This window comes from Gymnoscopelus braueri (genome assembly GCF_963280865.1).
Source record: "Gymnoscopelus braueri genome assembly, chromosome: 10".
NCBI lineage: Eukaryota > Metazoa > Chordata > Actinopteri > Myctophiformes > Myctophidae > Gymnoscopelus > Gymnoscopelus braueri.
The window spans coordinates 38,362,637-38,388,528 of record NC_137611.1 but is presented as its reverse complement, the minus strand read 5'-3'; the positions used below and the strand labels follow the sequence as shown (position 1 = coordinate 38,388,528).

At 40.4% G+C, this 25,892-nt stretch overlaps 2 protein-coding genes across 2 annotated transcripts in view; one reads left to right on the top strand and one right to left on the bottom strand.

The window, feature by feature from the left end:
• Positions 1-3,737, bottom strand: part of ak5 (adenylate kinase 5) — a 75,020-nt gene extending 71,283 nt beyond the window's left edge. Inside the window, exons 1-2 of the mRNA XM_080441012.1 lie at positions 3,446-3,737; positions 1,425-1,611 (exon numbers count right to left, since the gene is read on the bottom strand). Coding sequence (XP_080297138.1) covers positions 1,425-1,611; positions 3,446-3,505 — 247 coding nt within the window. The 5' untranslated portion in view covers positions 3,506-3,737. The remainder of the gene's footprint in view (positions 1-1,424; positions 1,612-3,445) is intronic.
• A 2,762-nt stretch (positions 3,738-6,499) lies between these two features.
• Positions 6,500-25,892, top strand: part of pigk (phosphatidylinositol glycan anchor biosynthesis, class K) — a 38,593-nt gene continuing 19,200 nt past the window's right edge. Inside the window, exons 1-10 of the mRNA XM_080441179.1 lie at positions 6,500-6,625; positions 6,866-6,919; positions 9,570-9,661; positions 10,144-10,279; positions 10,833-10,944; positions 11,812-11,908; positions 12,913-13,030; positions 16,154-16,264; positions 19,223-19,395; positions 25,154-25,235. Of these exons, the coding sequence (XP_080297305.1) occupies positions 6,560-6,625; positions 6,866-6,919; positions 9,570-9,661; positions 10,144-10,279; positions 10,833-10,944; positions 11,812-11,908; positions 12,913-13,030; positions 16,154-16,264; positions 19,223-19,395; positions 25,154-25,235 (1,041 nt within the window). The 5' untranslated portion in view covers positions 6,500-6,559. The remainder of the gene's footprint in view (positions 6,626-6,865; positions 6,920-9,569; positions 9,662-10,143; positions 10,280-10,832; positions 10,945-11,811; positions 11,909-12,912; positions 13,031-16,153; positions 16,265-19,222; positions 19,396-25,153; positions 25,236-25,892) is intronic.

Genomic DNA, 25,892 nt, shown 5'->3' with positions numbered 1-25,892 from the left:
TCATCAAATGTATGTATGAGTATAATTCATCAAGACTGAGAACATAATTAACACACCCACGATACAGAACAAGCATAATCAAAAGGGTCATGAATCAATCAATTCTGAGCATTGGCTGGATATTGAACTTTTGTCATCTACAATTCCACCCTATTCAAGTGGGGAATGAGAGATTGGCACTGAGAGAGAAACGCCAGCTGAGAGAGAAACGATGTACACTGTAGGAGCTGTCAGCAGACAGAGAGATGGCATTCCCATCTGGCCAACATTACACAAACATGACAGATTTGAACTTCCGCTGTCAGCCAGGAGGGGAATTGCAGTGCACAGGCACTGAAATCTCCATCCCTGATTAGGTTTTACTTCCTATAGCTAATTACTGCAGCTGCAAAGTTTACACATTCTCAAGCAAGATGGATGAGTGACGAGTCTTTAGTTTTACAGAAGACAGTATACAGTACCATCCGACCACACCCAATTTATTTTGCTCAGTCCACACATGAAGAATTGTCTGTTCTAAATATTGTCTGTACTGTGTGGTGTGTGATTGTAAGCAGCTTTCCACATGCAGACAGTACTGTAGAATATTCTACGGTATTCTATTTTACTCAGCCATGAATGTGTAGTTACACAAACGTGAATTTAATTTCATATGCACATTTGCATGAGGTACATCATCAAAAGAATGTGATGTTCAGTGAACTAAGGAACATACGTACACAAACAACATAGCAATAGAATATTGGTATTATTGGTACTGATATTAGTCATCTGTTACTTTGTTTTGCAAATCCTAAAGCCCTACTTTGCACCTACAGTATTTCCTTATCTGTTGGAGCTGAGACAAAATTTAAGCCACCACCGCTGGTAGCCTTTTATGTCTGCACTATGTGCCAGGTTAATGATTACACGTGCACATTCAAAATATATAAAACCTCAAGAGTGTTGTAAAATTGGCCAATGATGAGATCATTAGCCTCCACTAGAGTGTACTGATGTGTGCATAGAACAATTCTTACTGTATGTAAAACCTGGATCATTATCAGCTGTACCAGTCATTTGAATCATTCATTCCTTCAGGAAACGCAACTGTATCTATCGGCATCTACCTCAACGGCTGCGATAGCTGTCTGGACATTCTAGTTTTAGTTTCCCATGTATTTCTGTCTGTTCTTCTTATATTCTTCAGTGTGTTATTGGGTTGCTCCAAACACATTTTCATATGTGGCATATAAATTCATGAACAGTCCATTATTAATGTAATTCTAAACCAGCCACTGGGTTATCCTAAAACAGAATACCGCTTGGAAAGAATGGCAATATATTCCACAGTGAGGATATTTTTATATTTATTATTATTTTATTTTATTTTTGTTGAATAGACTTTTCTTGTGACGCTCAACCACCTGACCCTCAATGCTTACCGTTTCTGAAGAGGGACCTTCGTGATTGGCCCCCATTGAGGGGAGGGAGGGACTTCTTCTCCTGACCCACAAATGTGTCCCACCGCACCTTCTCTGTTCCTCCCATCTCCCTCACCTTTTTAAGACAGCCTTCCAAGTAGTCAAGAGGGTCATCTGGCCGGTAGTACATCAACCCTGTTAGCAGGCTCTGGAAAACAACAACAACAACACCACAATGAGAACGGCCATTGTACTAATTCCTTCCCGCACATAACCGAATATTAGATTGATTTATCCACGTGGCACTGAGAGACTATAGGAGCAGTGGTTCTCAAACATTTTCATGTCAAAACCCCCAAACTGATACATATTAGGCCATTTGAAAAGGTTTTGTGCAAGGGATCCCCTGACACGGAAAGGATTTTTGTTGTTAGATTAGATTTAATACAGAATTCGATTACAGATAAGATTAAGTACAGAATTAGATTACGGATTAGATTTCATATATATATATGTATGAAATATAATCCGTATGTAGGTTAGTATACAGTCTATACTATAGACTCTAGTATAGACTAGAGTTAAACCTACAGAATAGTCTCTGTACTGTAGATGGGGAGATAACAGTGTAGACAGTGAAACTTATGCTGTAAATATTCATTATAATAATTCTCTCATTGGGCAAACTGTTAGCCAGTGAAATAATAGTGAAATTAAATTGTTCCTCAAGGACCCCTGGGGGTCCCTAGACCGACTTTGAGAACCACTAAGCTAGAGAAAGAACGAGAGAGAGGTTCCTGCCATACACAATAAAATCCAAAGTGATAACTGAAAGTTAAAGTATCACTGATGATCAGAGTGTGTGGTCCCACCATATGTTGATTATAGTGTGTAGTCTCACCATTACGTTTGTAACGATGTATTGGTTCTGTATCAGTGTTGTGTGAAAAAACAACAACAGGAAGGGTGAATAAAAGCCAAAGCCAGATAACCATCAATTTAGAGTCAGCTTTTCTCTGAACTTGAAAGTCAAATGACCAGTTTTGCTTAAAAGGAACTGAATGACAAATGTGAGAACTGTGTTTTTATGCCAAGAGAGAAACCAGGCTAGTGTTTATGAGATCTGGCCCTCTGACCCTGAATGTTCTTAAACAATGAATTCCCCATGGGGAAGGATGTCTTACCCAAGACATCCTTCCAATTTCATATCCACCCACTTCATTAGCAACCTTTACCGCCCACAAAAACAAAGTTTTACTGTCTTTCCAACTAAATGGTAACTACTGTAGCATTTAGATATTTTGTATGTAGGGAATAATGAAATTAAACATAGCATAATTCAACAATTTGATCATAATGTGTTTTTGTATCAAGGGACAATATTGCTCACTTAGAAATTGTGCTGGTCATAATGATGTTATCAATTCCAATCTAACTGTAATTGCACTTTACTTGCTGTAATGAAAATAGCTGCTTGTAATTGAGTATAGGCAGACACAGTAATTGCTGACACATTACCTGTCTCTGGAAGTCAGCCAAATGAATAAGATTGGTTAATTAAATATGATTGGTTGCAGTATGCATCTGCTTATTGTCTTCATTTCTAATGATAATGTAATGTGATCTGTGTAGCTTCAGTGCTGCTGTGTGTCCTTCCCTTGTGGCGGTAAACAACCATTTGATTTAATGTTAGAGAACCATCTGATGTTATACTTTGAAATATACTGTATGAGGGGTCGGGGAAAATGTCTGTGTTTGATTGTTTTCACATCTATTTTCATATTCAAATGTAATTAAACACTGCAAGAAGTCCTTTGAGAATATTAAATTGAACACATTTAGTGAGTTATTTATTTCTTATATGAAGAATTGTACACTAGTTGGGCCATAAAGAAAAACATGCACATATCAAATAACTACGCGCAAATGCCATCTACAATTAGCGCATTTTCACACTGATCACATTATTTCATTGACTAGTCTACAATACATCTTTATGAGACTTCGCACAAGCAAGCTCTCGAAGTGCACTATCGCCTCACCTCAAATAGTTGTGGTATCTCACGTCTTGCCAGATACTCCTTGGCATCGCTGGTATTCATCCCTCCAGATGTTCTTTGAAATAATCACAACTTGTCCAGAGAGTGTTTTCCAAAAGCAGACTTTACACTTAAAGATATTATCTGGCAACAACGGGAACTTCAATAGTAACGTGGATCAAACCATCATCAACGCATGTTTCCTTGTGGTAGCCTATATGAATGGATTCCTGTAGGCAATGCCACTGATCGAGCCACCCTCGCCTCGGCGATGATGCGAGGTCTGTCTGTCTGTCTGTCTGTCTGTCTGTCTGTCTATCTTCCTTCGTCCAGCAACAGCATCCTGCTCCGTCTGCTCTTCTAGCGCATGGAGCAGCCATCAGGCGACATGCGATTGACGTTGGCAGTCAGTGGCACCGAGTTTGCGCGCTGTATCCAAATGGCGCACAGGGTCACTGGATAGGTGGGCACTAGGGACATCTTGGAACCTGCCAACCTCGATGTAAAATTGGCTATTTTGTCCAAAATGCTAAAAAATATATATATATTTGGAAAATGTTTTAAAAGTATAGTAGCCTGCCATGTACATGATTAGAACATGCTTAAACAATCGACAATTAAGGTCTAATATTTCTACATTTGCTACAAATAGGTACAAAACCTGTAGCTATATCCAGTCATTTTGAGGCATAAACAAGAAGTTAGGATACAATTAAGTCTGATTGTGATGTACCGTGCATGTTCAAATCATGTATACTAGTTTACATTACTTAAGATCATTTTTTAACATTTTGGACAAAATAGACATTTTACGAGGTGCCCAGATGTCCCAAGTGCCGAAATATCCTGATTCCTGTATCAGCGCACAGCAACGAACACAACCTTGAAAACTTGATACATTACAGGATGAATCCATTGTCTTGTGCATTTTTGAAGTGGTGGGCGCTGCTGTAATGAATGGAAATAATGGTATCTTTGATTCATACTCATACATTTGATTTATAGGTAGCTCAGAGCTCTGGTCCATAGCGTTGGTTAGAAGGAGTTCTCGACCAGAGCTAATTTATAGGCAGCCTACTGTAGATTGTTAAAGAAGCAATAGCCTAGGTGATTTTTTTGTATCGTTATGTATGTATGTATGTATTTATTTTGTTTAGTTGTTAGTTTAAAAAAAAGTGTATAGCTTTTATTTTTGAATATTTTGATTGTAATCATCATTGCTATAGTGTACAGTCTCCCCATTTCTCTCCAGCTCTTTAGTAAACAGAAAATAAAATTTCAGGTCGGGATACCAATTTTATCCAATCAGAGATTGGATCCTGTATGAGAGAGCTCATACAGGATACAGGATTAAAGGGGTAGTTCACCCCCAAAATGACTTTTTTTCTTTTGATTACTCACCCCATGGAGCCTTGAATTCATGGATATTTTTTAGTTTTTGTCGCATTCCTTCCTTTATTATTTGATTATAATAAATTTAGCCCCATTGATTCCGGTAGGAGACACAAATGCATTTGTGTCTCCTACCGGAATCAATGGGGACAAATTTATTATAATCAAATTATTGGCTTAGGAATGTGAGAAAAACAAAAAAATATCTATGAATTCAAGGCTCCATGGGGTGAGTAATCAATAGAAAAAAAGTTATTTTGGGGGTGAACTACCCCTTTAAGTTACATTGGAAGTGATGACATAAAGTGAGCAGACAAAATTGGGAATTGAAACCTATACAATTGAAGCTGAACTAGCTGGTAGGCTAATCTGTCTTGATTGGCTGAAATTGGTAACCCACCTGAAAATGTATTTTCTGATTAATTCAGAGCTGGAGAGACAGGGACACTCAGGCTGGAACTGAACAAACACAATAATTACTAGCAATGATTACTATCAGAATATAACTTTAACCTTTTACCAAAACCCTTTTTGTTTGAACAAAAAAAATCACACTACCTTTTAATCTTTATTTCTAAAACATGGAGCTATTGCATCAATTGATTGATTGATTGATTGATTGATTGATTGATTGATTGATTGATAAAAAAAACAAAAGAATAAAACACAAAAAAGCTTGAGAGCTTAAGCCATCTGTGCTAAAAAAAACAATGATTTTCATTCTGTCTGGCAGAATAGCATTCATTCATGATGGCCAACAGCTGCTTAACACTACTCCCTGCTATTAACCACTTGAACCCCAGCATCCTTATTCTGGGGGGAACATAAGCCAAAAATAGCAGATCTAAAGTAGCACGTTGTGAGCCTGTAGATCAGCTATTTTTGGTGAGGATATTTGGTGTAGACCTCAAAAAGCAGTCCAAGGTCCATTTCAGTAAGAAATTTACTTGAGTATTTGTATTTTAGGATACTTGACTTTCACGCCACTACATTTCAAAGACAAATATTGTACTTTTGACTCCACTACATTTCACTTCAGCCCCATTTCAATTATTATTGTGAGAAATGAATGGCAGGTAGGGGTGTCAGAGTATGAGGAGAAGTTGTCAAATGCATACAGTATGTCACTTGATAGACCTACTGTAATTTTTCATCTTTGTTTTTTCTTTCATATCTTTTCATATTATTTCTACCAACATAGGAACCCTGCTGCTGAATCAGAACTGATTGGAGGGACTATTAACCTATATCTAACCTTCTGTTTCCAAGTGGAAATGTCTTCATGGTACGCCTCATACCTGTCCTAATAGTGAGATCTGTGTCCAAAATATGCAAAGAATATGAAGAACACAATGTTTTTTTCTGCCTACTCAGCCTCAAGGCAAAATACACACCTTAAAAGTTACAAATGTAATCCATTTCCATTAGTCAGGATTTGTGTATGTGAATAAACTCACTCTTTAAAAATGTGATAGATAAGATATAGCCTTCTCTTGTGATGCTCAAAATAGCAAAAATGTGAGTACTTTTTCCACCACTGACCCAAAACAAAGAACTCAAGTGTTGTTGTTGTTGTTGTTGTTGATGTTGATGAAAAAAAGCACAAGAAAATGTACGAGCTTTTATTTTGAAATGTGTGGATCAGGAAGTGTCTGTCCGGTCTGGCACTGGGCGGGGCCAGCTAATATTTACACTTCCTCGGCCAGTATTCTTAGGTACTGCACAATGAAACTACTAAGTTTAATGTGCTTATTTTCTGTCTGCTTGGTAGTATGGAGCAATAACATAGAGGTGAGTACATGTCGTCATAATACGCACCTGCTTGTGCTCAAACTATATGTGTCACGCTGCATTTTACACTAGCAACATGCTATCATGTAGCGAGCTTGGCTAACCAACCTGTGTTGCCTGTGTATCTATCTTACATGGGTTTGTTAATGGAAAGTCGTTTTGTAAATATGAAAACGTACACCCAACTAGATATATTGCATCATATGATTTGATTTATTTCCCTCTTCCTCTGATACTAAGACTAAAGCAGCACAGTTCTTCAGCAGTGGCCATACCAACAACTGGGCTGTGCTGGTGAGTATTCAAAGAGAATATCTATCTGTATATCTGTCTAAACAAGGGGGTTTCAACGGATTATTGTGACAGCCTGGTTGTCACAATCGGCGATCACATTGTCACATTGATTCAATGTGACAATTGTGATCAACCTGGGGACCACTTTTGTGTCAGGTCACGGTGGGGATATGGTTGGAAAGAGGCAGAGGCTCATGTCATTTTCTGGCTCAAACCTTGCTTGCCCTACCCTCTTCAGGTATTTCAGGGTGGAATAGAAATAAACACCCACTTATACCAACATTTATGGTCTAAGCTTCACCTAAATGGAATAATGAAGAAATAAAAATACAAACAAACATGTCACTTACAAATTTTCCTACATTACTGGATGCATGAACAATAGCTGAATGGGAAGAGAGACCCTCTGGGAAACAAGATGATCTGTGTAGACCTGAGCAAGACACTTAACCCCTACCTAACTCCTCCCCGAGCGCTGTTCTAACCATGCTCCTAATGGTTAGGATGGGTCAATGCAGAGGACATATATGCACATTTACAGTGAAAAAATAACCCCAAAGGAGCGGTGACCCAATTATAATTATGGTCAGGGACCACATGCAAAACCTTCATTGACCACCAGTTGAAAACCCCTGATTTAAATGATCGATCGATCAATTGGGTGTTCACTACACTAGTAGTGTGTGTACGGCCCCATTTGTGACCTCCCTCATCACGGTAGCTCAGGACTGGGGTTTCTGGGCACTGTTGACCTATTTTGTTGTATAGCAAATTTGAAGGTATTAACATGTTCCTGCGAGTGAACAAAAAAGGGTTTTCAAAGAAGTACTGCTTGATTCCAAAAAGGTGTGAACTGCAGACTTGCAAAGAAAATAATTCCAAGGCACTCAGGAAAAAATATATAGATTTATTTAGAGCAAGGCAACAAAATATGACCAACGCGTATCGACCTAGAAGGTCTTCATCAGGGTCTGTCTAACGTTTTGGCTAATCAGTCACACTTATATCACATGGTATATCAAGAGCTTTGTCTTCTGGCTCACCTCTCTTTTCGTCACAACACTGTGGTACAGCGCTCCTCCCCTCAATCGTGAACAAATCCTGATATACTTGTACTCCTTCACTTGGTGTAAGGTGTCATTCCCTACCCGAAGTGGGAAACCCACCGATTTCCTGCTCAGAACCATGGCCTCAGATTTAGAGATGCTGGCCCTCATCCCAACTGCTTCACACTCAATTACGAACCGATCCAGTGAGAGCTGGAGGTCACAGACCAATGATGCCTTCAGGACCACATCAACTACAAAAAAACAGTGATGCAATCCTCAACTCACCAAACTGTAGACCCTCTTATCCATGACTGCACTTTGCAATCCTGTCCATACTTATCACAAACAGGATAGTTGATGTTGCCTTGGGTGATGTTCCAATCATGTCCGTACGTTATTACGTCATTATGACATTTAAATAACTGTTCAAGTGAGCACAAATGCCCAAATAAAATAAAAATAAAACAACACCAAATAAACAATTAAAATAACATACTGGGAAAACAAGAGTAAATATATTCACAGTATAGTAAATATTTACACTGTAAACCCAAAACATGATCACACAGTAATCAAAACGGACATCGGAGAAACGGCAAGTAATCGACCTCATCATTTAAGCCTGGAAACAATGTGGCTTTTAAAGATCCAAAAGGTTTCTCTTTGGAGCAATCTTTTTAGTCTGTCGCCTCCTCTGCTGTCATTGACTCACTGGAGATAACTTCTGTAGCTATAGAAGTTATGCGAGTATCTGTATTAAAAACAGGGCAGTAAAGTTATATTCTGCTGTTAAACAACTGCATAAAGTTTCTATGCCTGCCCTGTCACACCAGATCTACTACAAGCTAAAAACACATCAAGATGAAACCCATTGTAAGGACCCTGCTGTAGTACAGAGTATAAATTAGGTTTTACTGTTTATTTACTAGCAGCTGCTTTTATTTGCAGTGTAGATGCTTCAGTCCAATTTCATTTTCAACCCTAATGTTTCTTTTCTAACCATAGCGATCGTCTCTGACCAAAATAATAATAATAATAGTAATCTGATTCTTTATTTTACAGTGCTGACAACCTACCATTGCATTCAGTGCAACCAAGTTTAATGCTTGCATGCAAAATAACAAGACAGAATGTCTTGAAATATAGGCACGTAGCATTGCAGACCAAGCATGAACAATATAGTAACATGTTTTGGGTAATTTAATGATCGAAAGTGACAGCAGTCTGGCAGTGTTACAATGGGGCATCAAGCTTACCTAAATTACAGTTGTTAATGTGAAGTTTGCACCGCACAGCTGTATTATATAGACAACAAAAAATTTAATTGGGACTACAGGCAGATACTCTTGATCAAATTAAACTTGATCGGTCTGCAACAACTTTAGATTACAACTAATAAATCACATGAGGGAAAGAAGCAGAAAACCATTTGGACTTGGTTGAATTGCAGGTGTCTGACAAGCGCATTTACACTTACAAGCAGTCAGTCTCAAAACTAGCCATCCTTCCATCCACCCACATATAACAAAAGATTCATATTAAACATTCGTTGCCTTTTATGTCAATAACACATTTTCCCTGGTGTCCTCTATATTCCTTAGGTATGCACATCCAGATTTTGGTTCAACTATCGCCATGTGGCCAATACGCTGTCTGTGTACAGAAGTGTCAAGAGACTGGGCATTCCAGACAGGTTAGTCACATAAAACTGTGCCTCGCAGTATATTGCGTTAAATATTTTTGTATTCTCGTTTGTAGATTTTAGAGGCTGATAGTTAGATTTTCTGTCCGTTTCTCATATGTCTTGATTTGACCTTTGTATTGCATTTGAGTTACTGATGTCCTCTCATAAACGTTATTGCATTGCACCGCATTATTGTGTTGTATCAGGTAGAAGAGTCCAGATTATGGCTGAGTGATTTGGCTTCAAATCAATATCACAATTATATATTTTTTTCTTCCTCAATTACAAATAATGAAAAGAATTGTTAAAATAGCAGATCTACAAGATCACAATGTGTCACATTGCGACATAGTGTGAGCTTGTAAATTTTCATTATATATATTTCTTTACTCGACTATACAAATTTGTACATAACTCATATTTGAACACCATTCCTTAACATTTAGTAAAGTTCAATCAATAATGCTCCCCAATCCGTTTTGTGTTCACAGTCGCATAGTTCTAATGTTGGCGGATGACATGGCCTGTAACCATAGGAACCCCAAGCCTGCCACAGTGTTTAGCCACAAGAACATGGAGCTGAACGTGTATGGAGATGATGTGGAGGTGGATTACCGTGGATACGAGGTTAGCTCATGTTGTCGTGGACTCGTGGAACACACACAATCACACGCACAATGACATCCCACCGAGAGGCAGCAGGGCGTGTGTGGGTGAATCAAGGTTGTGTGTGTGTGGAGCGGGGGGGGGGGGGGGGGCGGGTAGCTGTCGCTTGCACCGATTGTTCAGTATAATTACCAATCCTGTTTACCAGGAAATGACTTCATATTATTCATACATCTTGAGATAGAGGGGCCCTTTGCTTCTAATGGAAAAACCCCGTTCTTTTTGTGCTTTATCACAGTTTGTTTTACAGTATTTTCTCATCACTCAGTTGGTTACAATAAGAATACAGAATGCAGTAATGCATAAAAGCATATTTGGCATCATTCTGTGAAGATGCTGAAGTCTTTTAATGGCACAGGCAAAACATTTGGAATTATTCATGCCAAAATGACGCGTCGCAGCGTGCTGTGAACTTTCTTTGTGGTCTATTTTTGGCTAATGCTCCCCTCAGAATATGGGTGCTGGGGTTCAAGTGGTTTAAATGTCACCATTTTGAATTGTATCTGTGTTTCAGGTGACTGTGGAGAACTTCCTGCGAGTTCTGACTGGCAGGATGCCACCGAGCACCCCACGCTCCAAACGCCTTCTCTCTGATGACCACAGCAACATCCTTATATATCTTACTGGTACCTCACCACCTCCTGTCTATACTTTTAATAAGCCCTCGTTAGTCCCACCATTGACTAACACCATAGTAGAGGGCTCCATACAATTGCAGTCTAATCCTGTAGCTATTTTAGAACAGGACAATTTTGTTTCAGCAGGTGTGTGAGTTGAGCCTATTTAAAGGTAGTGAAGAGGAGTACATTTACTACAGTAAAAGTACATTGGTCCCCCAGAGATCTATTATGGTTTCCTTTAATAGAGTCCAGAAGGTTGACGTAAAATGTGCAGTCAAGCATCATTTCAGATTTTACAAGTTGTTCTTGGGGATTGTTCAGTTTTACACGCTATAGCATGTGAGCGGATGTGAAAAGTCCATGCCAAAACGCATGAGCAGGAGTCTGGTTTTCAAATATAATGATTTTGCACAATTATATTATAAATGCATTTTATACAAATATTAAATAAGTAAATATAATTAGGTGTCTCAATTGAAAAAGAAACATCCAAGGCACCCTTCTCTTGGAAAAATAAAACTGATTAAAAAAGCTTTCAGTTTATGGACTAATTAATACATATGGACTGACATCATATAGATTATTTTTGTCTATGCTATGTGTTAACCCATAACCACTTAGACCCTATTATACTTGGTTCCCCCAGGGCTCTATACTAGGTCTGCTAGTATTTCCCTCTACACCAAATCTCTGCTGAAAATGATCTACAAACTCACAACGAGTCACATTGTGACATGTTGTGAACTTGTGCTTGGTTCATATGCTAAAAATATGTTAAAAAAAGAGCACCTTGAAATTGAACTTCTCCTTTGAGTCAAGATTAGATATGATCCATGATGATGGATCTATGTGTTTTTATGATTGTATTGACAGGACATGGTGGGAACGGTTTTCTGAAATTCCAGGATTCTGAGGAGATCAGCAACGTAGAGCTGGCAGACGCCTTTGAGCAGATGTGGCAGAAAAGACGGTACGCTAATTTCTGTTTTAACAACTACAAAATATCTGACACATGCTAACATCACTTGATAAGACCAGACCAGAAAGTGAATTTTATAGTACCAAATTAGATGCACACACAGTAATAATAATAATGAATTGCTTTTTTATAGCACTTTTCCAAGTGCTCAAAGCAGAACAGTCCTTGGAGAGCAGTGTCCCTATTGTCTTTCAGACCTTGACCCGCTTGTCAGAACAGATCATCTGGCTGCCAGTGAGACCCTGGCTTGCTTGATAAAAAGCTTGACACCAGCCTTGACGTGGTGTGATTATTGCAAGCTTGAGCCACCAAATTGTGGCTTCCTTAGTAACTTTGTATCCTCCAAGACTATATTCCGTTCATTAATAGACATTTAAAGTTCTCCTCCTGTCCTCCACATTTCAGTGAACTGGCTCCAGTGTTAGGATCTCAGGCAGACATGAAGTTGCCTTGAAACTTCCCCTTTTTTATCAAGGAAGGAAGGACAGACGAAGATGTATTACTTAGGCCACGTTTACACGGCAACGATCAGAATCGAAAACGACGAAGCACTGTTGCGTTCTCACTTTTCATTTTGCGTTTACACAGAGACGCAACAGTGATTGAAAACGCTGTAGTGTGCATTCCAAATGAAAACAAATGTAGTTGTAAGGGTTCCATTTGTACACACTTTTGAGTTACAGGCTTGTATGAGTCCATTTGGTCTCTAACTATAAATCATTTATTTAGCTGGGGACCACCTCAAGAACCCTGGGGGTCCCCACACATTGAGAACCAGTGTTTTAGGGGGTTGATTGATTTCAAATGTTGGTTACTCGAATCAGAGGATTACCACAGAATCAGATGGATGTGTGTTATGGCAGCTGTGTTCCATCACCTTGATTAAGAAATGAGAATAGATCTGATATTTGTTATGTGTGTGTGTGTGTGTGTGTGTGTGTGTGTGTGTGTGTGTGTGTGTGTGTGTGTGTGTGCGCGTATGTGTGTGTGCTCAGGTACAATGAACTACTCTTCATCATTGACACCTGCCAAGGAGCCTCCATGTACGAGAGGTTCTATTCTCCTAACCTCATGGCCCTGGCCAGCAGCCAAGTCGGAGAGGACTCGCTGTCTGTGAGTCACCTGACGTTTTCCTGCACTCAACATGAATATAAATACATAAAGGGTTGCTCGCTTAAGCACAAAACACAGAAGCTCAACATTACTACTGCATACTGCAAGTACGCACAGCTAATTTCCGGAGAGTTAACTTAAGCGTGTGTGTGTCCAAATGGATCCTCTCAGAGTTAATTGAACACTCAGGATTGTAATGTGCACTGCAGGCTCCAAAGGTCAAAAGGATGCAGTTGTGTTTGTCAGAGAGACACATTCCTGACAGCCTCCTAAATAATCTATGCTGCTGTTGTGCTGCTGTTGTGCAGCCAGACATGAAATGAAGTGACAAAAAAAAATTTAATATCGTTTTAAAATAACATTCCACCTGTAAATACAGAATTAATTCGTTATTTGTTACGCCATACTGGCATACAAAATCATAAAGATCATTATAATATTGGTTATTTAATATTTAATATAAGCAATGCAACATTTGCAGTGTCCAGGAAGTGACACTGCAAAGTAAAGAATTGTACAAGTCTTGTTTTAGATTTTCAGATGAGGTTTCTGTTTTCAATTCTCATCGAGTTTGACAGTGTATTGGTTTATAGCTGAACGTGGTACAGGCAGTGTACTTTCAGCTGATGTTTGACATTTACACAAATGGATTGAAGGTACAACTGTAAGTCCACTGGCTTTAAAAAAAAATGGGGGAAAACATAGTTATTCATCAGAAGGTGTCAATTGTTATCCCTTGCCAACAAAACATGTTTATAATCAATCATCATTAGGTATTGAGTTGGGAATGGAGTTCAATGTGAAGCCAATTCAAACTTGGTCATTCATAGTTACAATAAATCATAATGCATAACTACCTTTGTACTCTGGGCTGCTCGGGACTTATTCAAGCGATAACATTACTTAGGGTTACATTTTCTTTCTTTCATTCATTTCACAATGAGAACCTAGTAGGCTGTTACTAAAGGCTCTGATAGAGAGCGGCAATGACGCGCATCACGTTAGGCCACTTGTTCACATCGAAGGTGAATTTGAAGTGCCAAACCATCCTTATCTTTATACAGTACTTGGCTAGTTTGCCGTCATATAGAAGAGGTTACTACATCTTTAAGGAGCTTCTCTTAGTCATATATGTGACTTTTTAAAGCACTAACATCACCAGCTATTACGTGCAAATAAAGTTAAAAAAATGATTTATGTTTCTCAAAAGAGAATTTAGAATGGTCAAACAAGTGAAAACACAAACATAGTACATACTGTACACACTGTAATACAAGTTTAAACTCAGCAATGCCTTGATGACATTTTGGCTCTCATTTATCAATCTAATACTGTAGAAACCAGTGCAGATCCGACCACAGAAATCATCTCACGACAGGGTTCACCTGAGATTTACGAGAATGGTCGGGTGTTGATAAATGTGGAGACTGAACAAAAATCATCATTAAAATACCACTTGTTTGACATGCAGAGGCGGAATACAGCCAAGAACAGAAACGTCTCTGACATGGGATAGATATTTTAACCAATTTGTCCTGTTTGGTAAACCAAAATGTAGCATCAAAGGATGTCAGAAGAATGCGGTCTGTAAAAACGACAACACTGATGTCAACTGCGGCGGAGATATACGGCTCACTTTTAGCCATCAATGACAGACATAAATGAAAACCTGAAACGTGCATCATAAATAAAAGATATTTGACTAAACATGGTTTTAACTCTTAAACTGCCAGAGTTTTTTTTTTTTACCCTCACAGACAGCCAGACTTTTCTAAGCTAGTTCTTAGATTTATTTTTATTTTTTAGTCAGTTTATTTTTTAACATTGAAGTGAATGGAGCAGCAACTTTTTGGAAAATGTTATCTCCTGGTTCTTTGTGACGTACGGAAAAACGGAAAAACAATTTGTAAACAATTTGGAAATGAGATCAAAGGTAAAGAAGCAGGTCTGCAGATTGTAAATTCCTTTTGAGCAACTTTATTTAGGTAAGAAACATAGAGTGACATTTTGAGTCGATGCTCTTTTTCAGACACAGCTGATTGAACACCACCGCAGCGAATCTTAATCGCAACCAGTAATCCAACTTTACCCCAGCACTGTTTTTCATCTGTGTCTGAAGTAGACCATTGGTTTGAAACATCACTCTAGGTTTGTTACCTAAATGAAGTTACTCAAAGGGAGCTACAGTGTGGGGACCTGCTTCTTCACCTCTGGATGTGTGTGCGAATCCTTTTTAAACAATTTGGAAATGCCTGTATATGTTGGGGATATATGATTCATACAGTCCATTGCTAAATAGACTAGTTTGACATAGAGTATATATTTTTGAGGGAATACCTATGTTTAGATGCCTGTCAGATTCTCCGACTATGCTGCCTGCCCTGCACCCCAAGTGCCATGACAAACATGTGCATACATGAGCTGAGACTTGACGCTGACGTGAGCTTTGATTGTCGGCTACCAAATTGACAGATTGATAAATGCCAAGCATTGCATTGAAATGAGCGGACACCCACGTTTTGGTTGCACGCAAGCTGGATAAATGAGGGGGCCCATTGTGTTCTGGTGGTTTGTGCCCCGTGTCGATAATAGAATCGAGCTCTGAAAGACGCGTCAACCAGTTCGACTCGCCCACTCGATGCCTACGGTTTGTCTACAGCCGTTGAAAACAATGGTTGTTTCTTGACACAAGCCGAGCGTCTGGCACTTTCTGTCTGTCAAAGCCTTTATACTGTACATGTGCTCACTAATTGGTGAGAAAGTCATCTTCAGTCTGAGGACTTGATTTCACTGCAAATTGTTATGTCAAACAGTGATGTGTCAGGAAGAACGTCTCTCCTGTATTCATTTGGCAGTGCAGCAATTTAGCCTAATTTACTTCTAAAGGAAGAAGAATTGCAGCCCCAGAGTTACTAATTAGTGTTTTTATTATGATGAAGTATCAACATGATTCTAAAACCTTTTTAGTATAGCAAGATCCTGTATTAAAAGATGACTTGGAACTGCACCAAGGGTGAAGAGCAAATATTAAAACCAAAGCATGAAAATTACCCCAAAGCATAACTGTAATGTAATTATAACTGCTATGTAAGTATAATAAGTAATTGTTTTGTCCATCTCCAGCACCAGCCAGACCTGGCTATAGGTGTTCACCTGATGGACCGCTACACCTTTTATCTGCTGGAGTTCCTGGAAGACATCCACCCAGCCAGCACTGCCAACATGAATGACTTGGTGAGGAGCTGTGTGTGTGTGTTTTGGGGTTTACTACAGTGGTGTATCCGGTGCTTCTCAAAATCTTTTCATGTCGAGGACCCTCAAAATGTAATACACCACACATTATTAGACTTAGTCTCAGGGACACCTATCTGAGATGATTGTTGTTTTTATTATGGATCTCTTTTTGCTCTATTGGGCTATTCTTCCAAGACCCTGAGCATACAAATCCTGCCCTTTGCCATTATATTTGAGCCCTCTGAAGTTGCTGTGTAGAGCGTAGACAGATCGCCTGTGCCAGCTTTAACATTGAACTATAGTGTGACTGAACAGAAACAGGACTGAGGCCGAATCGGAGCAGAAGTTGACCAGAAACTGAGTTCTCCTTTCAAAACTGATAATGTGAACGCAAGAATAACCCTTTTTGTTGGTCCACTTCAAGAAGACTGAGTATGGTTTATTTAACCCATTTTGGGCGGGAACCCCTATTTAGTACAGTGTGGCAACATACATTTTATGTGATTTTTGAATACATATTTGAAGTTTTTCAGAAAACTTAGGTCAGGATTTAGAAGCCGTTTTTAGAATCGGCCTCAGGTCTAAATGGGTTAAAAAGGACTATAGGTTGAAAACACAACACCTTAATGTTGCCATATGTTATAAAATCTAGTCATGTTTGTACATGTGTAAATGTGCACCCACGTGCATGCATAGGAGGGGACGTGGTGCGTGGGGATGAAGGGGGGCATGGTAAATTGACAGTATGCTCTTTACTTCATACCAAGACTACACCACTGTCTGGTTTACTGCAAGTAGTGATTTATCCTCATCTAACCTATGAGAAGCAGTGGTGTGAGTTTCTAGGACAAAGTTTCCTATGTGGATCCAGACGTTAAGCCTGATTTATGCTTTGGCAACAAAGTGCCTTTGTTAAGCTTAACTGTACTAATGCAGGACCTGTTTTTTAATGGTTGTAAACAATAGGGGCAATGACTTGGCTTCTATAAAAGGACTTTGTGACTCTTACAACTCAAATAGTGAGGCAGACTATGTTTCTCTCTCTCGCATTATCAAAATTTATATAAACTGGCTAGTCCGTAAAAGAACCCACAGGGCTCGGATGAAAGCGTCAGGGGCTGCCAGCCAGTCCTCAAGCTGTGCAGTAGCTTGTCTAATCCCACGCTGAAAGTGTGTGTGTGTGTGTGTGTGTGTGTGTGAGAGAGAAAACTATGCTCTGGTGACCTGGCCTGTTGCCTTTATTGCTCAGAGCCTCACACTCCTACCGAGATAAACTGCCACCTCAGGCCACCCCCCCCACCCATACCTGGGGCCCCACCCACTCTCCCAGGGCATTCAGTCAAAGACTTCAATCCTAGACTCGGTTGCCTTAGTCCGATCAATACACTCCGACTAATGCATATTATTCTTTTTCAATTTACCTGTTTCTGAAAATGCACTCTTTGTTCTAGGCTTTTCTTCTTTTCTTTTTGCAGCATTAAGGATCAATAATATGGATTTCCCTGTTGGTGCCAGAATTTTGTTTGTTTTTTTGTTAAATCCCATCCCATTTAGACTCGTGCTCTGATGATGTCGATAGAATCCGCTGTCCGCTCTGTTTTCAATTGGTTGATTGACGATCAGTCTTTCTTTCTTGGTTTACCAGGCTACCTCACAGTCCTACAGGCAGGACAGACGGCCATGCCATGGTTTTAATGATAATTGGCTGGCTGAGGGTGACATCATGACCAATGGGCATTCTGGGACATTTACATACCGTTATGTGGCCATTCTCATGCATTTTTCTCCTCAGTGCGTTGGTCAATCAGTCTGAAATTGCACATGAGCATTGGCCATTGGCACATGCAGCAACTGACGAAGCTTAGTGGGCTATTGGACCTGTAGTCCCAAGTCTTCAGTCTGCACATAGTTGAGGCATGGACATCGGTGGGTATGGATTAGTACTGATAAAGGGGGGCAGACATCTGCTTTACTTACAGCCTTGAACCTTTTCAGCGCTTCCGTTGTACAGACTGTATGGCGGAAGCATTTGAAAACTTAGTGATACAGTCTCGAATCTCGAGAGACTAGTGTTGCTCTGCCTCTTGATACAGTAGTTTTGATGCAGAAGATGAGTTGTGCAGACGTGATCTTTGCGACACGTTGTTCGATGCTATTAGTACTGATTATGTGAAGGACAAGTGTGCACCATAGTTAAGTACTCACTTTGAACACTTCTCTGGCCATGTCAGATACTGTTGGCAAGCTGTGATATTAATACACAGTAAAATCCTCAGTGTTAATTTAACTATGAGTGTACAAACATTTGTACACTCATGGAGTTACAAATGGAAAAATTAACACAGAATTTTACTGTGTAAGTCTGTAAGATGAGGGATAAAAACAGTGTTCTTGGCCTTTGATCCACATCATCGAGTCATGACAGCTTATTAGCCGCTGCAAGTTTTGTGGTCTTTAAAGAGCCATGCACAGCGTGATGGATGTTTCTTAAGTGCATTGCCGTACCACGGGGTGCATGCTTTAATCATACCATTGGTCCCAATGGTAACCGAACCACAAGCCCTGGGAGTCTCGAGTATAGTTGAGCCATACCAGTCCACTTAAACCAGTGGTTCTCAACCTGTGGGCCGTGAGGATGTTTTGCCAAATAATTGGCAAAACACTAAAATTGTATTGCTATTATAACTTCAATATATAGTAATTATAATACGTAAAACGTTTTCTAACCATGAAAAATGTGTTTTCATTGTGATACTGATAAATAAGAACTTAGTTTACTTTGTTAGCTCCATTGATACAAGCCGTAACACCATAGATTGATTGATCATTCAAATAAACATGCTCTGAAAAGACAAGCAGCCCACCCATCTGACCACTTAACACGGCAGCCGTGTCAGATGGGTGCGCTGCAAACACTTTTCTGAATATCTGACGTTAATTGATTGTGCCTTCTTCTAGTTCAAGGTATGCCCTAAGAGCCAGTGTGTGTCCACTCCGGGCCACCGCACCGACCTGTTCCTGAGAGACCCGGGGAGTGTCCTCATCACCGACTTCTTTGGCAGTGTCCGCAAAGTGGAGCTCACCACAGAAACCATCAACTTGACCATTACCGAAAAGCCAGTAGAGGAGAGGTAAGCCGATATTTATTGATTATAACTTACGGTATTAGAGTGATATTGTTGAAATCACAATTGTGAAATTATATTGCTACAGCCACAAGGCAGTACATTTGATGAGTTATAAAATGCTTGCAAAATAAAAAATAAGAAACATATATATAAAAAAATCTGTGAATCAAACATTACTCTGCTAACTCCACTAAAACCCTTTCAGCATTTATTTATTATTATTATAGTGCATATATCAAACCATAGCACCATACTCTAGACTAGAGGCTTATTATTGTCAAACCCAAATCTTTGGAAAGGCCGTTTTCTGAATCGGAACCAACATTACAGTGTGCAAGTGTAGTGAGTTTGTCCTCTTTCGAGGTCTAGCTGGATGGGGTAAAAAAAACAAACACGGATTGAGCTCATTTTGCCTTTGTCTTTAATGGCAGTACCATGGGACAAATTCTCTGATGTTGTTTAGTTACAGACACAATACGGCATTGGTTGCCGTTTGGAACTCCCCTCATTAGTTACATTGATTCCTCTATTAATGATCTGCTCCGTGAACTCTGCGGATGGAATATGGTCTGTATACGCCTACTGCAGGTCATTATGCTTACCCCGTGGATGATGGAAGACTTGATGTGATTGATCCCTGCATGTCATGCAAATACTGTATTATTTTATGGAAAGAACAACTAACTCATTTTCTCCTCTTTGTTTCTGTGTGTAAATTTGACAGTTCTCACTTCACACAACACACACACAACATTAATCCCCCCTACATACAGTACATACTAACTAGGTGTAATAATTGGCTGGACCACTAGATGGGGGTAGAGAGCTGTCAGTCCCCATCAAATCGATCATTGTTGATTTTTCTGCGTAACCTCATTTGTGTTTGGGTAAACATCATCTGCTCACTGATATTGGCCATTCCCCAAATACTATAATCCCTTAATAAGGACACTCATTTAGAGCATTAGCAAACCCATAGCTAATGTACCAAAGTGTAAACAATCAATCACACGATTGGCTCATTAGGCCTCACGTTGGCAATAAATTGCTCTCCTCTACAAACAGATGCGAAGGAAATGAAAACTTAGGTTCCCACTTACCTATTTATTAATTTCATCAAGCAGGCCTATTAATTGAGCCACTGTGTGGTTATAGCAAAAAGGAATCCAATTCTAATGCTAATTCACAATTGGAGCTAATTGGCACACATTGAGGTTCAGTTATCGGCTGTCCAGTTAGCTGCTTTTGCCTTGGGCTAGTTAGTCATTACTTCCATCAACCTTTCCCACATTACTTTGATATTGATTAGCAACAAATACGGCTGGTCGAACCAGCCTCCAGCCAGCACACACAAAAAAAAGATGTGATCAGTTTAATTGAGCAGGCTTTTGCCCTAATTCTAGAGGCGTTTTCACCAATTATGATGTAAGAAAGTGGCAATATCCCTTTCATGTGATCTTTTTTTAATGGGGCATGATTTGCTGATGCACTGAATTGACTCATATCTTACACATTTTATTAAGGACAAAAGACTGCTCCCAACATTCAAAGGTCCAGTGAAGACTGAAATTGCGTATGTTATGATGTGATGTGTTTTCATCTATGAGACTTGGGGAATGTGGCTGTAATGAAGCCGTAACCCTAGTGTCCCTATTCTGCAGACTGCCAATAGGCGAACATTCAGCAAAAACAGCAGATCTACAGGCTCACAGTGCATCTCAATGTGATGCATTGTGAGCTTGTAGATTGGCTATTTTCAGTCAAGATAAGTACAGACCCCTGGGGGAACTCGATCATTAAAGTATATACCCGTAGGGGTTAAGTGGTTATGGCAAGATATCCAGAAGTCTTTTTTTTGTTATCAACTATAAGACAAATCATTACTGAAAAATGCCTGAAATGGTAGGGCTGTAAGAGCTCTGTCCGAAAGCCCTTGGTAAGCATTACATTATAAGCCCTGACAATGGGCTATCGCCAGTGCCACTGGTGTTCGCGGAGAGGACTGCGGATGCCCTCTGAAACAAATTGTGATTAAACATAGTGCAGTTTTAATTCACTTTCGCAAGCTCAGCCAGCCATTCAGACAAGTGGAGGTGGAGATTTAGTGGCACTGTGTACACGTCACTTGCCCTGTGTGTCTCTCTCTCTCTCTTTCTTTCTCAACGTTCCTCGGTCTCTCTCTGTCTTACTTGCATCTCCAACCCCCTCCTCACTCATTACTAAACAGCTGTTTTTTCCTGGAGGAGTCACAGGGCCTTCCATTAAGTGGATTACCCGGGATGCACAAGCTACTTTAATGGACCTCCCCGGTCTCCTTCATGACCTGTGGACCTTATGCTGCAATGAGTTGGTTCCCTTCGAGCCATTGCCTATTGTTGGCTGAAATACATGCTCCTACAGGGCGTGCCGCAGCACCCGAGATAATTTGGAATAGAGGTGAAGCTATCAAATTAGAAGTGAATTTCATACCTCATTGCATCAAAGAGTAAACGTAATTAAATAACACGCGACGCATGTGGCCACACTGCGGTACTGGAGAGAGATTGCAGGAAGAAAGGGGGAAACATGTTCTTAGGTCGATATGGAATTAAACAGGCCATTAGCTGAACAGGTGTTCAAATGAATATTTTGTTTGACCTTGAGATGGCTGGAGTCACGGGCACCACCAGTATTGGTTGGAGGAGTAAGTCGATTGACAAATCCTCACTGCAAATCCTTTTATGTAAAACAGCTGTTCGAATTTAATTTGAGTTCATATCCTCCTGCTAAGTGAGAGAGGGAGAGATTTGTGTGCAGGCAATGTCTCTCTTGTTCACTCTCACCTCCCTGCCACTCGGTTTCTCACATATGTGATATGCCCACGCAGGTTAGAGTATGTCGAAAGGTTCAGCGGTAGACTGTCTTCCCGACTGTCAGGTCTGTTTTCCTGTCTTCTTCCCCCCCTATCAGGCAAAGAAACTTGGTGTTCTAGTGCGTGCACACAAACGACGGACAGAGAGATGGAAGAGAAGACAGGGACTTGCCAACATACAAACTTACAGGGTAGTAAAGACAAAGAAGGGGGGGGGGGGTCTGACACAGAGGGAAGTTGAGAGATGGAGAAATGCACATGCGGTAGGGAAGAGAGAATGGGGAGCGACAGAGAGAACAGACTGCTTCACTCAGTAAGGGGTGGATGGAGGAGGGTCGCAGTGGTGAGCCGACATGCAGGAACCGACAGCCCTGTCCACTGGCTAATCAGTGAAGGTTCTCTTCAGCCAGAGAGCCAAACACTTTTACTGTTTACTGTCATTCACCAGTGCTCTGTAGGGTGAGAGATGCCTTACCGTCTATATAGAAGATAGTCAATCTGGGGCGCCGATGGCCTAGTGGTTAAGGTGCTTACCATATATAGGCTCTGTTGCAGCCTGACAGCGAGTCGCAGATTCGATTCCCGAGCCTGACAGACCTTTTCTGCGTGTCACTCCCTGACTCTTTCCCCAATTCCTCTCTTATCTTCACCATAAATAAAGGCAGTAAAGCCCCAAAAATATGTTTTGTTATGTCAAAATGCCCCCAAAAGTGGTCAATGGAAATTTAAAGATCCTCTAAAACATGTTCAAGGCTACTGGCTGGTAGGAGCATCTTTTAAAGAGATGTTCAGTTCAGCCTCCACTCGACAGTAACCTGGAGGCAAAGATGTACATCAGGCAGCGTGGTGATTCACCACACTGCCATAATACGTGTCTTTGCCTGGTGAAGATGCGCACTTAAGTTCACACAATTTAACACAGTGCTTTGTCATTCAAGTCATTACAATACATTTTATTTTGTAACTGCACTGAACCTATTTCTACAATAGTTTTTTTGTAGTATCATTTGTTTGGGCCTTTTCAGACAGGCCTATTTGTGAGGCTCTATCAGTTATCTAGCTTAACAGAGTTTTGCAAACTGTGGTCCTTTTCTTTTGGATAAGATGCTAGCAACATGCTTGTCAGTGATAAGACTGGCAGGGCCATTCAGTTACCAAGAGAGGCATTCAGCTGAATCAACAGTGAGCTGGAGGCTGTTGACCTAGACAATTACCCTGAGTAAAATTGGAGTGAATGTGTCAGAGAAAATTAGATTTTTCTAAATCCTTTAACATTTGATTGGACAGGGCTGGGTTTGTTGTGATCACATTATTTCCGGGTCTACTGTTCTCCAGAAGAGTGTACTCGTCAGTGGCAGTCAATGAGTTAACAGTGACTTAGAGCTTACACAACACTCCGCTTGCCCTGTGTTGTTTATCAATACATGATACAGTATGTAAGAGACTGGCTTGGATGTTGGAGGGATAGGAGGTTGATAACAAGGCCCGGAATAGGAGGTTGATAAAGTGTGGCTGTGTCGTTGCAGTTATCTAGAGAGCACCTCCCATCACGGATGGATCATTGAACTAGAGCCATCGGTAAATTCTAGTGTCCCACATCTATCAAGACTGGGCACACCACAGTGATGTTACTTGTTACTTGTCCTGCATCCCTGAGGCATTAAATTATGAAATTAGTAAACTCACTAATTGATGCGTCCAGGGGACGCAACCTATTTAATTTTACCCCGATAATGCTACATTGTGAACAACAAATCCATGTTGAAGTCATAGAAAAACAAAGTAAACCTAGCATTATCCACTGGAGATGGCCATTTTATTACCATCTGTTTATCTCGCACAGGGTAACACATCTTGATTGGGGAACAAACTTTGACACAACACCAGCCTTAATTGTGATTGTCTGTAGCATGATTTCAGAAAGTGCGCATTAGTTAACCAATCGCTGTAATTTATAGTCGGTGAAAAGGGGGAAAAAAAGAGAGGGGAAAAAAAAGTATTGGTTCATAAATGATGTGCCAGTCACAAGGCTTCACCATCTGGCAAGAGAAACTCTTGAGTAGAATCCTCTCCTTGACAGCTTCCTTCTTCACTACAGCATAATGGTGTCCCTCATGAAAAAAGTGTAGGCAGGGCAAAATTCACTTAATATGCTTTTTCCACCAAAACGAGTGACATATGCAGGTTTATTAAACCCGCAAGAAATAGGCGATTGACTCCTTCCCATTGCCAGTCCATGAGTTTGCCCTCTCTTTATCTTCTTCTCGGGCGGTGCGTGCTGTCCTGAGGCAATACGCTCTACAACTATTGCTTGCGACTATGAAAAGGCTGGGGGCTGGGGACGTTATGATGGATGATTCTGATTACAAAAAAGTTTGAATTACTTTGAACACATTCTCTTTAACTTTGGATCAAAAAGATTAGGCAAGTTGTAATCTTTACTTTATAAACAACTTTTCCGGTTCGCACACATCTATTTCTAAGGCAAATGTGGAGCCCATGGTCTCCTTATTTTCTCTTCACCTCAAATCAGGTGAAGCTCTCTTAGAGCATCATGCCGGAAAAGTGTCGAAGATGTGCACTCATACCCGCGTGTCATTCATTTCCATCACTACTGATGGGAGCTGGAGCCAATAAATTCTGTTGACTACTACGGCAGACCTAGAGTTATTTGTCCCGGGAATGATTGCTGATTGAAGCCATTCCCAGTAAAGACAAAAGCCCCATGTAAGTGGGTGTTAGTGTTTTTTTTGTCCAGTGGGAAAGGGGCTTTACATGGGTAATTAATGATGTGTTGTTGACTGTGTGTCTGAAGATCATCGTTTAGAATTCAGAGGATTCAGCCTGTACAGTATGTATTAAAAATGTCTTGCTATAGATTCTAAAGTTAGACGTTTCCTTTCTCAACAGGCCTATGCATGGAGATTTGCAGGGAAAGAGGGAAAGGCAGTCTTACATTGACCAGCTCCCAGTGTCTGAGATCATTCATCAGGTATGTATATCACACATACATTCACAAAGGGATCAGTCTAGGACATTACCCATTCACCACGTAGCTCGGAACACATCCATCACCTCAGGCATGCATGCAGTCTCACACACACACACACACACACACACACACACACACACACACACACACACACACACACACACACACACACACACACACACACACACACACACACACCCCCCCACACACATATACATACACACACACACACACACAGGTCAGTGGAGGACATTGCTGATTCATAGCACAGTTCTGTACAAATTAGTCTCTAATTAGTATATCATCATGACATTTCCACTGAGACATATTTTCCCTGACAATTGCCTCTGTATGTGTGTGCGTGCGTACATAAGACGCCTCATACACCTCCTCCAATTCTGTCATCGGAGACGTGTCCGTGTCAGTCTTAATTTCAAAGCAGAGCAGAAAAGTTGCGCGTGGCGTCCACAAACAGATGTGTTTGTACGGTTTCTATAGCAACAGCTGAGAGTGTGAAATGCAAGCACGTACCGGCCGCTGTGCGGAAAGGCCACCATGAAATCCAACAGAATGGAGTGGTTAAGGGGAGGAATTGTGTTTCCCACAGCCGCTGAACGCAATAGAGGCTTTGTTAGAATGACCTTCAGTAAAAGAATG